Source organism: Kryptolebias marmoratus, linkage group LG3 (genome assembly GCF_001649575.2).
Source record: "Kryptolebias marmoratus isolate JLee-2015 linkage group LG3, ASM164957v2, whole genome shotgun sequence".
NCBI classification, from domain to species: Eukaryota; Metazoa; Chordata; class Actinopteri; order Cyprinodontiformes; family Rivulidae; genus Kryptolebias; species Kryptolebias marmoratus.
This window is the reverse complement of record NC_051432.1, coordinates 26,705,146-26,719,026: the sequence shown is the minus strand read 5'-3', so window position 1 is coordinate 26,719,026 and position 13,881 is coordinate 26,705,146. Positions and strand designations below refer to the sequence as shown.

Here is a 13,881-nt window from a genome sequence, read left to right as displayed (position 1 = left end):
GACATGAATTAAACTTCTGAGATCGACTGAAAAGCTTAGTTGAGCTGCAGCATCAAGTGTGTTTCCATTCTAGCTGCATGTCATACTCAGTGGAGCTGCACAATATTAAAAAAAAAAACTTACTATATTATTGATTTTGTGATGAAAGTATTAATTGTAATAAACCCATTTTCCTCACTTCCTCCTCTGTCACATCAAGGTCAGTGAGTTCTTTGGACTGACCAAATATTTTCTATGAACAGTTCAGGATTTATTGCAGTCTTTAGCTGTATTGATATCTTAATGACAACAACTTTTCAACAAATTGTACAGCCCTAGTACTTCGGATTCAGAAATGGCTCATCTTTAATTTTCTGTGGTTGTCATGGTGAATCAGAGCTTTAATGGCGGCTTGTTTTTCTGCATGCTGAGCCTGCTGTTAACTCCAGGTTGAGACGGTTATTTAACCATAATGGAATCAGTCCTTCTGGTACTGAAAACTCAAAGTTTGGCGGCTCGGAGTAATTTAACTCAAGAGTTTATGGATGAACTCGAGTGTGTTAAACTTCATTACCAGTCATGATACTAAAATGACCTGGGTTTGGAGTTTTCAGTACACAAACAGAGTTATTGACATTTTAAACAATTATTTATGTGCTTTATAAATTACATTTGAAACCATACAGCAAACTTGTGTTTAGACCAACTATAAGTACAAGCAATAAACTGGTTTCCTGTTTTTAACACCATTACACAAACACCTGTAAAAACAGGAAAATATTCAGTAAAACAGGTGCAGCAATTTTTCTGAAACGGTTCCATTTATTGTTCATTTCTGCAAACAAAATATACATCTGGTCTTAATGAATCAAATCACAGTAATATATACAATGACTTCCATAAGCTTTAGAATAAGTCTCTGTTGTTTTCACACATTTTCCTACAACATACATTCCTATGCTAGTAATTCAAGAATCTGGGGAAAAAAAAAGAATTCGACAAAGTTAAACTACTTTTTGTTATGTAACAATTTTAAAGGATTACTTTTAGCTTCAGTACATTTGGTACGGAATTATGTTTCTGTCTCAATAAAACAAACTGAACAGTTAAAGCCGAGACAAGTCATCACCTGGAAAACAACTAAATGTACATCATAAGAGGAAATTTTGTACCAATGAAAGTGTTCAATAGCAGGGTTTTAGAACACAACAATATTCTTGTAAACAATTAAAAACAATGAAAAGCTTAAATACTACAATAACATTTTTATATACATTTACTTTTCAAAGTCATATTGTAAACAATGATAAAATGTTTCCACAATCAGACGTAAAATTATAAAAATAAAAGCAACAAGCTTTTTTATACGCAGGTATGATAAAATCATTTAATGGACCTTTCCTGCCACGTGTCATGATTTAAAAATCGTTAGCTGATGTTTTGGATGAGTTCCTAGGAACTAATAAAAAAAAAAAAAAAGCTGTGATTGCTCTGACATGCAGCTACTGGCACTTTGATCCTGCATGACCTGCAAAAATAGTCTTTAGCTCTACTCCAACTCCTTTCGGTTAAGCGTCTCTACATGCCAACGATCTACAAAGTGTATCCAAACATGCACAATTGCACACATCTTGCAAAAATCAGGAGAAAGCACTAAGAACAAATTTACCTTTCTTTAAAAGTCACCTGTAGAAAAAACAATACCCTTGCCAGGTCTTTTTTGTTTAGTTGAAAATCTCTGCAACTAATTCATAATCATTTTTATTGTTGCGACCCTTTTTCCTCATTATATAAAGCCCTCCGCAAAAAAAAACTAATCCTAGGAGGTTGAATATCCCTGTGCAGCAGCTTCTGGATCCTGTCCAAACTGAGGCTGCCGCAGAAGAAAGGTGCACACGTAGCAAATGAATAATATTCCTTAATAATAATCACAATACATATCCCTACCCTACAATTGCATTTTTGTGACATGCTTTTGTCTGCTTTAAGCTTCCTTTCTGCAGGCTCTCAGTTCAGCATGGTGTTTTATTGAATGTCCTATGTGTTTGTAGCCTTGTGTACATTCTGAACATGTTTTTTCATGTGGCCAGTCTGAGAGAACGTCTTAGGGCAGTGTGGGCAGGAAAAAGGTCTCTCCCCCGTGTGAATATACTTGTGTCTTTTCAGGTTATTTGAATCTAAAAATCCTTTCCCGCAGTATGAACACCAGTGCCGCTTCTCACCATTATGCCACCGTAAGTGCACATTTAGTTCCACTTTTCTGGTGAATCTCCTTTCACACACGTGGCACTCAAAGGGTTTCTCTCCAGTGTGGATCCGTTGGTGGATTTCCACGTCTCGTTTATTGAAGAACGACTTGTTGCATATCTGGCAAATGAAAGGTTTTAATCTGCTGTGGACCATCTGGATGTGTTTGGAGAGTCCAAAGCGGTAGACGAAGCCCTTCCCGCACTGTGGGCAGATGTGGATCCTGCCGTTGCGATGCACTCGGTCGTGGCGTTTAAAGGTAATCGAGTCGGGGAAACATTTCCCGCAGAGTTTGCACGTGAAAGGCCGGAGAAATTTATGGAGACTGACATGGCTCTCTAATGCATTGGTGCTGTTGAAAACGCGGCCACATTCCCCACACTGATTTCTCAACAGATGCCTGCCAATGAAAGCTAACGGCTGTAAGGGCGAAACGATAGGTTTTGGGTTCTCGGGAATAACAGGAACTCTGTACTCTACCTTTAAACGTGGCGCCTTTATGATCTCTGTGGAAGGGACTTCGTTGGGTGGTAGTGTGGGAGGGTACCACACTTTAGCTCGACATTTTTTCACAACGCCACCCTTGGTTTGGTTCTGTCTTTTTAGTTTTTCTGCGTTAGACCTTCTAACTCTTTTCCTCCTACTAGCTTTAGCTCTTGTAGTTAATTTCACTGCCTGGTTCGTTTTGGGACTGTGACAACCTTGAACTGGCCTGGGTTTCTTATCAGGTGTCAGTTTTTGGCTCCTTTCAGGACTGCTGCTGTTTTTCACCATTTTAAGACATTTGGAAGTTGGGGAATCAGTTTCAATCATATTTTCACTAACGGCATCAACCTTACTTATGGTACACCTACTGGGACTGAAAGAACTGGATTCCCTTTTAATGGGTTTGGTGTTGGGGCTGACTTTAATAGGAGTGGAATTAGGGGAGCCAGAACCTTTAGGGCTTGTGTTTTCTCTCACACTAATTGTCTTTTCAGGGCTGGCAACTGCTTTGGTCGATCTTTTGGGACTGGAACAACTGAATTTTGTCGTTTGGGAGAGAGAACCATTTTCAGAACCCTCACTTCTGTTAGTATAAGTGGGCCTCCCAGGACAGACAGGCGAGGATCTTAGCCTTTTAAAACTCTCAGCAGCAGCATCATTAGTAGAACCAGAGTTCCTTGAACTGACAGATACCTTTTCCCCAATCTTTGTAGGTGAATCATCATCTTTCCAGTGTCCTGATCTTTTAGTACTGGTATTAGAAATTGTATTTAGAGAAGTAATATTGCCAACAGGTTCTTTAGTTGTTTCTGTACCATTTACACTGTCACTATCAAACTGTGATTTCTTCAGGTTTTTGGCTCTGTTCTCGGTTTGCTCGTCTGTTACTTCTTCTGTTGCACTTCTTCTAGCTTTCATTAGAGGTTTCAGGTGACTTCGCAGACGGGAGACAATGGAGCTTTTCTGTTGGACACTGCAGCTGGACTGGAACAAGATAGAAAGAAAAAAAAAAAAGACAGAAATTTAACAAATTACAAAAATACACAAACACAATGCAACTCTTGTTTGTCTGCTGGGACTGAAGTTAATTACCTCTGACTGTAATGGTGACACTGACAGTTGCTCCAGGAACTTAGTTTTAGTCAACTGTAAGTGAGGGTCAAATATGTCATCAGCAATTATAGAAATTGGCAGAATAAGACCCTCTTTTTGGTCCTCTTCCCCTTCACTGCTGACTGCATCCTGGTCCAGATCAGCAGTCAGTTGGTTAAAGGTCAAAGGTTGAGATGAAAGCTCTGTTAAGTTGCTAGCTACAGGTGGCCCTCGAGAAGCTGAAAGTGAGATTGACGGCCTTGGTTGCTTCTCTGAAATAAAAGAAAATCCTTTTGCTTGCAGTGTTGAAACTAAGATTGATTCTTCAGTTGATACTGGAAATGGAAGTCTAGTTAATCTGACCACTGCATAGAGCTTCTCCTCAGCAGTTGGTGGTAATCCTGAAGACACTGATGTCTGTACTTCCTTAACTGACGTTTCTGTACTTGTACAAGGAGTAATTGTTTCAAAAACAGCAGCAGTTTGGCTGGAGGAGTTGGGGCTATCAGTGGTATTATTACTTTCAGACATTAAGGTTTCATCTGAAGCAGTTAAACTTAACTCCAGTGACATGGAGCTCAGATTAGTTGATGATAGAGAAACAGAAGCTTCTAATTCAGGGATATCAACAACAGGTTCTGGTTCAGGGATATCAACAACAGGTTCTGGTTCAGGGATATCAACAAGAGGTTCTGGTTCAGGGGCATCAATAACAGGTTCTGGTTCAATGATATCCTGCTTTACTGTTTGAACCACTGGCTTAGTCACAGCTGGAAACTGTTTTGGAATAATAGTTATTTTTTTGCATGGAGGAATCACATACTGATGATCTGTTAAAACGGTGGTTGACTGTAAAGGTGAGACAGGGTCCAGTTTGCTGTAGGTAACTTTGATTGTTTTTGGAGGACTAGAGGAATGGGAAGGTTTTTCAGAAGATAATTCCACATCCAGAGACGAAGGAGGTGTGTGAATCTTCTGAGAAGCTGTAGAGTCAACTGCAGAAGGCTGGGTTTTAGAGACGCCCACTGTATTATGAGATGTATAAGACAAAGCAGGTCTTGGCAGAATAATAATAGTACGAGGCACCTTAACGGGTGGTCCCACTTTGATTCGAGGAAGTGGAAGTGACTGTATAACAGTTTGGGTTGCAGCAGTTGACGATACAGATGATGATACTGGCAGCGTAGTATTATTAAGAGTGGGCGCACATTGTAGTTGTTTGGGTATGATTCCTGAATTCTGAAGCATTGTGTCATTCGATAAACCCCTTCCTGTCATATGAGAAGAGACACCAACGAGTGTGGCTCCTGTGTGTGGAGTTCTGATCTGCGACGGGCCAGCAACGGGAGCAGAAAGTGTCAGAGGTGGCGCTGTGATTTGTGTCAGGGAGACGGTATTTTCCACGGTCGACTGATTCATGGCTTCAATGAGCAGCATTGCATCCTGAAGGCTTACAGGGGTGTGGCACTCACCCAAAGGTGCTTGTGGTGACTCACTTTGTGGAGAGTTTGGTGTTTCACTTGCTGATAATCCTCTGAATAATCGAACCCGAGTTCCCTTCTTTTCCACCTCAATAAAAAGCTGTGAAGATTTAAGGGTCGATTGTTTTTCCGATGAAAAGCTGCTACTTAAAGAATCAACTGAAAGAGAGGAAGAACCTGTTTCACTTTTCTTCTCTTCTATGGAAGTGTTTGAATTCTTTTTGACTGAAGGAGAACTGATGGACGAAACCTCTAAAACCTTAATTGCAGATGCTCCTGAGGGCTTTGATGAAGAGGTATTTGCTTCTCTTGGAACCTCAGCAGATGATTCAAAAATGTGTTTTTGTTTTGTCTTCTTTGGTGGGTGTCCTCTTGTGGGGCACTCAGGTAGATGAGGGTTAGCGTCAACATCTGGTAGGTTAGCTTTCATGACCAGTCCAGACCCTGCTAACGGGTCATCTGTACAGGGTACATCACCATGTTGTTTCACATTAACTTCAGTTTGCTCATTAGGTAACGATGCCTTGTCCAGATGATGCTCTTCAGGGACTAACTGATCCTCTGATGTGTCCGTTTTGGTCGTCATTGGACAAACTTCATTCTCCTCTTTAATATCCTCCCTGAGAGCGTCCTTCAGTGAAATAACCAGGGAATGATTTAAGCCAGACGGCTGGTTCTGGGCTATCTGAGAACTGCTGTCAGTTCCTAAAGAGGGTAGCTGTAGGACCACTGGGGTTGCAGCAGTTTTTTGGGATGATGAAATTTGTTCTGTTGAAGATTCTTGATTAATCCTTGGTCCTTTGTGTTCAACTACCGCAACAGAAGCTCCTGCAAAAAATGATCACAACAAAGACAAGCAAGAAAGCAATTAAAATTCTGCTGAAAATGGTTAAATAAACCTAATATTCTGTAGCCCGCTTTATTTTGTGTACTTTGTTTATTTCCTACCCGTTTTATTCAAGCCATGTCCTGAGACCCCATCCGACTCTTCTTCCTCTTGCTTCAAGGTAGACTGCAGAAATGAATCATCCTGAAGGGGGGGGGTGACAAAAACCATTCATAAAGGGAGCACGCAGAGACTTTTCTTGTTGTTGCTATCAGAATTCACACGTACCTCTTGTTTGACAAGTACAAATGCCATCCTAGAATCTTTGTCTCCATAGCTGACGTAGTTATGCTCCTGCCAAGCGTAGCCCATCAGGTCGTAGGTGCATTGCTGCTCTTGGACCTGCTGGGCAGATTCCACCAAAGGCTCACATTGCTCCACCACAACTGTGCGGTACGGAACAAGGTCTGCAATTATAAACACAACACAGAACAGATGAAATACTCAGATTGCAAAATTAATTAATATGCAGTTTTGCAAAATTACTCATCTATATAATTTAAGATTTATCAGTTATATATATATATAAACTGATAAATCTTAAGTATTTTCAGGAAACAAAGGAATAGTCTGGTCATTTTAAAGTGATGTTCTGTCAAATAGTTCTCAACAGATCAGCTGTGACATCATTCAGAGCACGAAGTATGGAGAAAAGAGTAGAAGTCTTCTTTATCTGACAAATAACATAATATGTGAAAGAATACTAGTATAAAACCTCTATGATGTTGAGAGGCTGCTGAATGCATCGGCCTATCAGGAGTTAAGTAAAGTTGGCATAAACAGTATATGCTCAGAACACACACATTCAAGTAGGAACACAGATAGTTTGGTTGAAAAAAAGTGACAAACTAATAAATGGCATCATGTAAAAGTGTAGAGGTTTAAATATTAGTTAAATTAGCATTCTGCCACACTGGTACGTTTTTAAAAAAATCTCCTAATCCCAGATGTGGACATTTATTCTCTGCAGTTTTCCCATCACATGTGAAGCAGAGGGTTGCCAACCAAGGCCCCCGGGGTGCAGCTGGAGGGCTAGGTGCCTTGCTCGAGGGCTCACAGTGAGGCTAATGTCAGACGTGGGAACTTCATCTTCCCCAACTAGATCTTGTGACAGTCTGGGGATTCAAACCTGTGGACCTCCCAATTACATGCTCTCCTCTCTAACCTCAGCGCCACCAATCCCACTACTGGTTAGTAGGGTTTCCCCCAGAAAAGAGGCTAAGCCCGGTGGTAAGTGGCCGTTTGCTGGCCGACCGGGATGTAGTAAAAAAATAATGATTAAAGTTGACAGGAAAGTTGAAAATATGGCTATTTATTATGTGATATTGTAAGATATTTGTGCCAAATATTTACACAACTACAGTTTTACAAAAAGGCACTTTTGAAATACCTTTTTAAAGAAAAATAAAATTTAAATAAATACTAATTGATTGCACCTAATTTAAATCCTAATTTAAGTCACATTTACAAATAAATTAAATTAACATAAACAAAAAAGTGCAAACAAGGCACCAGGCACCAACACACGTCTTACTTCCAGGTCAATGAATAACAACAGAGACGCTGTACTGTACTGTGCATATCTAATGCTGAATTAAATAGCATTATTTTACTGTTAAACAAAGATAATATTTTCACTAAGCACAAAACATGCTTACCATATTTGGTCTTGTAAAGCCACCAGCTGAATTTCAGGTCAACTAACCATTGTTGGTTAAACCTGCTCATTCCATGTTTATTACTGTGGCTCTGACAACATGCTAACTCCAGGTAGCTGAAGGCGGCTCGGCCTCAGGGCTCATTAAAGTCCCGCAGGGCTCATTAAAGTCCCGCAGGGCTCATTAAAGTCCCGCAGGGCTCTGCGAACAGCGCACGGACCTGAGCGCGCGGTGGGGGTGTTTATACTTGGCGCCTACGTCTATGCAGTTTTCTCCGAAAAGACAGTGGACAGTACGCTACGTAACCAGTGGAAATACAGTAAAAAGAGAGCAGATGGTTGAACGGAGCGCGGCGCGTGCGGTCCACATCAAGTTATAAAAGGTGCACGAGGTGACACCACACAGGACCTTCGCGCAGGGGCGGGGACAGCGCGATTGCGTCACTGTTGGCGCAGTGAGGTAGATAAAGGTAGCGGTTTTGGGGGAGCGGGTGGAAAAAAACGTGTATAAAAAATGAAGTATTTATAATAAACAAGCGGAGCTTAGCCTGGCGGCCGGGTCACCAAAGCCTGGTGGCCCGCCAGGCTTATAATATGCTGGGGGAAACCCTGGGTTAGCTATTAGCCCAGCCTCAACAGACACTTCTGTCTTTTTCTACACACTCCATGATTAATATCACAGATGAGAAAGTATTAACTGTTAATGACTGTTAGACAGAGCATCACTTTAAAATAACCGGACTATCTCTTTAAAGTTTTCTCCAGGACTACATTGACTCGACGTTCATCTGGGCCAGTTCACTCTGGAGCCTTTAAGCCAGTTTCCCACTGGGGCGAGTCTGATGGGAAACTGGCTGGTGACACAAAATTGCGAGAAAAAAAAAAAGAGGCAAATTTTCAATTGCAACTTATTTAACTGATTTCTGAGTGCAACCAAGCAACCAGAGCAACCGTGGTTTGCACAACCAATTTTTATTAATCATGGCCTATTTTTGTGCGCACACCCTTCAAAACTGCATTCTTGGTCCTCCACAATCATTGTTTTCCACCTCTGCTCACATCTTACCCGTCTTTGTCTGCTTTGTATCCACCCCATCATTTATGATTTATTATATTAGAGTAAACTTCTGCAATAAAGGTTTAGAACAATTTTCCGTTGCTGCCTCAATGAATACTGAGTGTTTGTAATTAACCCTTTGAAAACCAAAGGCCCCGGTACCGGGGCCAGCAGCACTTCCGCGATTCAGATCAATCAAAACAAATGCTATACATTAATAAATATATGCATATTGGATATCAACGTAACAGGCAAAAGCTCCTCTAAATGATAGAAACATTATTTTCCACCTCAACAACACCCAGCTTTAGCACTAAGCAGCTAAACGCAAAACATGAAAAAGACGCTAAACAAGCTAATCTGGTAAAACACACAGCAATGTCAGCGAATCATGATCCAACCCACACAAACTGAATATCAGAGTAAACACGAAGCTCTGCTCTTCCCAACAATATAAGCTTCGTCACGCTACGTGCAAAATTCACTGAACTCAATTCACTAAGCCAAAAACAAAATTTCAGTCCTACCTTTGCTGTGAAATGGTTATAATCTGTGTAAGAAAAAATATTTCCACTCAGGTCCTGTAATCCATGGTCCCTGCATCACGTTTACATTCATTTTGACTCTTTTTAGTCGCTTCTGTCTTCTATATTCGGTGTACAAAACTCTGCCGCAACACTCGCTCGTTTCACCGGGCATGCAGTTCCCTCGCTGTGATTGGTGAATGATGTTAGCTTCCGTATTTACGTAAATATTTCTGGATTCTATTGGCTCTGGTGGTTCGATTGACATGTCAATCATCCAAATCGGCCAACGGGCTGCTGAGAAATCACCCCGCGTAAATTTAAAATGCCGAATAGTCTGCTCTATGATTTTACGCACAAAAGTTTTTTTGTTTTTTTTTCAAAGAACCCCAAAAACCCTTGTTATTAGATGGAATTACTTATCAATGATGAGATATGAGTGATTGAAAAAGAACCTACAGAAAAAAACCTGAGAAATTTCAAATGGAACACATTGTGCCAAATTGTGCCCAAATGGCTGAATTGGAAGGTCCGCCTGGACTTTTATTAAATAATGCCTCTCTAAAAACCTTCACTCATTTGCATGAAACCTGGTACAACAAAAGGTCAGATTCTGTACTATTGTTTACAACAAATTTTTGGATTTCAACTGTATGCTGTATGCTTTCAAAGGGATATTGTGGGATATTCAAAGGGATATATCAGAAAATGATTTTATTTAGGCGGAAATGATTTTATTCTTTATTTCTGCTGTATTTTATATTCATTTACTCCTCATCAGTAACAAAAGAGTTGGTTTTTAGACCTCTAGAGTATTCTCTGGAATCTTGCTTTTATTCTGATACCATAAGTGTTCAAATAAACTCTACAGTTCCAGAGATATAGTCAATTCATTTTGAGTACGTTATTTTCAAGCATACTTCTCAAAAATAGGCTTGGGGCCTAAGGGGTTAAATGCCCATCAGGTTATGTGGCTGCATTTTAAACAGTTTGTTTTATAAATCACAGCCTATTTTCATGTACATGGAATGCAAAACTGCATTTTTCCCCAAGACCTTTATTTTGATGCCCACATTGTGACCGTATCAGCTCGCTTTGCACCTCATGGTTGTGAGAAGAAAGCCACCAAAATAAAAGGACAACTTGGGTGACAAAAATCAGTATTTGTAACATCATTCATTGGGAAATAGTACTCACCACCATGCAGCTATGCTGTGGTCAAACACTTGCAAAACAACAAGATTTAAAAAATAGTGATAACATTTACTGCTACAAGCAATAATCTCTGAACGTGAAATCTCTCAGATATAGTTGATTCATGAGCATGACTCCTGTAACATGAGGTCAAACTGCCAACATGCATTTATTGAGTTTATCTGTTGTTTATCTCATTCCTTCTAACCACAAAATCAAACTTTTCTGTAAAATTGGTTCCTTTTTTTAGCAATGTGAGAATCTACCTGTGATTAATTACACCATTAACTATGGCCGATATTGCATAAGGGAAGTAAAAAGTTTGTTTATTCACACAAAAAGTTGTTGTTTACGATCTTTTCTACAGACAGGTTTTTAGGGTGAGCTAGACGTGCTTGTTCTGAAATCTTAAAAAACTAAATCTCATAACCCCTGTAGGTTTTGTCAAATCAGGATGATCTTGGTGTCAGATTAAAAAGGTATTTTAAGCTCTATCCAGTGGTGCCAAACGTATCCAGTCTGCTCAAGTTTTATTTTATTTTGTCACTTTATTAATCCCAGCCTGGGGATTTTTGTAGACGGATCAAAACACATGTTGGAAAAGATGCAAACAAACAAAAAGTGAGCAAAAAATGATTGCTGTAAGTTCTGTTATTTTGTTTATCTGTCTCAAATGTCTCACTCCTTCACAACATCACATTTCAAACTATTTTTTGCAACAAATAATCCCATCTCACCATGCATCACTGCATTACACGAAAATGTCTCTTCCATATAATTCCAATCATTATTTACTTTTATGCAATTATAGGGCAACTTAAGGTAAAGGGAGAAAAAAACCCTTTTATATATAATTTTTTAATTTCCCTTTCTCTTTCCCTTGCCACAGATGGTTATATTTTCAGATGATCGTTAATGACTCATTCTCTCCCACCTATTCTTTACACTGGGACACTACAGTATGGTTTCCCTCGCTTTTTTTTGAATCCCATCCTCTTTGATAAAACCGGGCGAGCTGATTACGTAAAGAGACATCAGCAATGTGACAAGCCTGCCAGATAACACCAATATACTGATAGATTTGCTTAACATGCCACTAACAGAGGAAAAAATACCCTGATCAGGGCAGCCTAGCTAGCTCATGCTGGCTAACTAGCATCATACTCACCACACTGTACACCGGAGTCACATTTCCCAGAAGCGTCGCTTTGCTCCGGGTCGGTGCTACTTTCTGCCGGCTGGCTTTTAGCAACCTCATACTGGAAGCACTTCGATTTTAGATCCTCGTTCTCCTTCTTGATCTGGGATATTTCTGCCTTCAGCTCGTCCACCATGTTTTCGAAAAGTTTTGTGGTCTCTGCGATGGCGCTCTTCAGCATGCTCTCCATCACGGAAGCGTACTTCGTCTGAAAGTCGTCCGCCGACATCTTGACGTGACCTAAAGCCGGTCCCGCTTCGACTTTAGAGACAACCGAAAAAATCGCCTCGCCGTCAGTTAAAGCGGGGCATTAGCAACTGACCCAACATGGCGCCTTTTCACGGACAGGCTCTGCTTTGTGTGACGCACATCGACTGACGTCCGAAGTTTCAGCTAACATCCGGTTACAGACTCAACCTTCAAACTCCGGTTTTAATATTGATTTAAAAAGTAATGTAAAAACTATACGTGTTAGAAAGGATTTACCACATATTCTTTATCACATGCAACCGAAATGCACCGATCTGGAACACACCGATGTGGTTAAAAAAAAAAAAAACAAAGTGTGGTTTCTTCTTCTGCCTTTTCCTCTTCTTTGGGGTTTCAGGGCGGAAGTGACTCGAGCGGCGGCTTGTCATTACCGCCACCTGCCGGGGTGGAGTGTGGGATCGTACAAATAAAAAAAAAAGTATATTTTCCATTTCTTTTTTTGGAAAGGCAACAATGCACCGAAAACACACACAAAAACTACAATTTATAACATCATGAGACTTTCTTCAAAGTTGATTTTAAAAACAGATAAAATGTTACGATTTAATATAGACGTTTAAAAGTATAAAGGAAAAAAATAAAACATTTTTTTTAAAAAGCCAAATTTCTCATGTAGGAGCTACAACAAGAGGCACATATATTTTATTTCTCAGTTAAAAAACCTAAAGAAAGACAAATTTCAAAATCAAATCAAATCAATCAAATCAAATTTATTTATAAAGCACATTTAAAAACAACTGTTGTTGACCAAAGTGCTGCACACATAAACATTCAATACAAACATACAAAAATACAATAACATTACAATTCTCACAATGTATTAAAAGCCAGTGAATATAAATGTGTTTTAAGAAGAGATTTAAAAACACCAAGTGTTGAAGCCTGTCTAATATGGAGGGGCAGCTGATTCCACAGTCTAGGAGCTACCACTGAAAGTTTATTCTCTCTTTAACATACACTAGTTTATACAGATAATAAGTAATACTTTTCTTCTCCGTGAATTTTTTTTAAGAAATGTTGTGTTGTAAGTTTTTAACAGTTTCAGAAACTTAACCTTTTACATCTGTAGAAGTTTTATTTTTCTCAAAGTGGTACAGAATGGAAATAAGCTATTGGCTAAAAGTTTGATACATGAAGCAATGGCTGAATTATTTGATATGTAACATTGCTTTTGCACTGTCTGTATATATATAAAACATACCTATAAAAGAAAAAAAAACTGAATTTAAAATTAACCCTCTACTGCACTGTTTTGCCATATAGCATTGCATCATTTTAAGCAAATTCCTTATATTTAAACAACAATTTAAACACTGAATTGGCCTTTACATTGAAGGTGGGGCGCAATTTTAACTCATTAGATGCATCTGATGACATTTAAATCCAAAAATTCTGACTCTTTCCCCCACTGACTCTGATGATGGGTGATGTGTAGAACTTCTTTTTTCAGAAAATTTTCTTATATATTTGCATTTAACAAAAAAAAACCAAAAACTACTACAATAAATAATAAGTCATGACCTGTTTGCACCATGTGTTTCATCATAGTTTTTTTTTTTACTTCTGCAAAGGAGGTAGTGTTTTCATTCGTTTTAGTTTGTCTGTTAGCAAGAATATGTAAAAACAATTGAACAGGTTTAATGAAATTTTCAGGAAATGTTGAGTTTGTTGCAAGAAACGATTAAATTTTGGTGGTGATCCAGACGGAGGTTTGTGAACCAAGTGCTTCTAGTTATTCAACAAAATGGAGCTGATTCCTGCACAATTTGGTCGAAAGCAGGTCACCAGTTCATCACAGGACCACATGCAG

General features: G+C 39.3%; 1 protein-coding gene across 1 annotated transcript; it reads right to left on the bottom strand.

Moving 5' to 3' along the window:
• Window positions 1-781: 781 nt before the first annotated feature.
• LOC108236395 (putative GPI-anchored protein pfl2) lies at window positions 782-12,352 on the bottom strand. Its single transcript, XM_017417020.3, has 5 exons — window positions 11,772-12,352; window positions 6,400-6,578; window positions 6,234-6,315; window positions 3,805-6,113; window positions 782-3,696 (listed from the first exon to the last, which is right to left on the bottom strand). Exons 1-5 carry the CDS (start codon window positions 12,028-12,030, stop codon window positions 2,017-2,019), a joined length of 4,509 nt encoding a protein of 1,502 aa, XP_017272509.1. The 5' UTR covers window positions 12,031-12,352; the 3' UTR covers window positions 782-2,016.
• Between the last annotated feature and the right edge of the window lie 1,529 nt (window positions 12,353-13,881).

What these genes read in the sequence shown, in the direction of transcription:
- LOC108236395 (XM_017417020.3), bottom strand. Translation starts at nt 12,030, where the DNA reads ATGTCGGCGGACGACTTTCAGACGAAGTACGCTTCCGTGATGGAGAGC. An exon ending in TTGTACTTGTCAAACAAGAG is followed by an intron (nt 6,316 to 6,399) that starts GTACGTGTGAAT and finishes CCCCCCCTTCAG; the next exon opens with GATGATTCATTTCTGCAGTC. An exon ending in TGTCACCATTACAGTCAGAG is followed by an intron (nt 3,697 to 3,804) that starts GTAATTAACTTC and finishes ATCTTGTTCCAG; the next exon opens with TCCAGCTGCAGTGTCCAACA.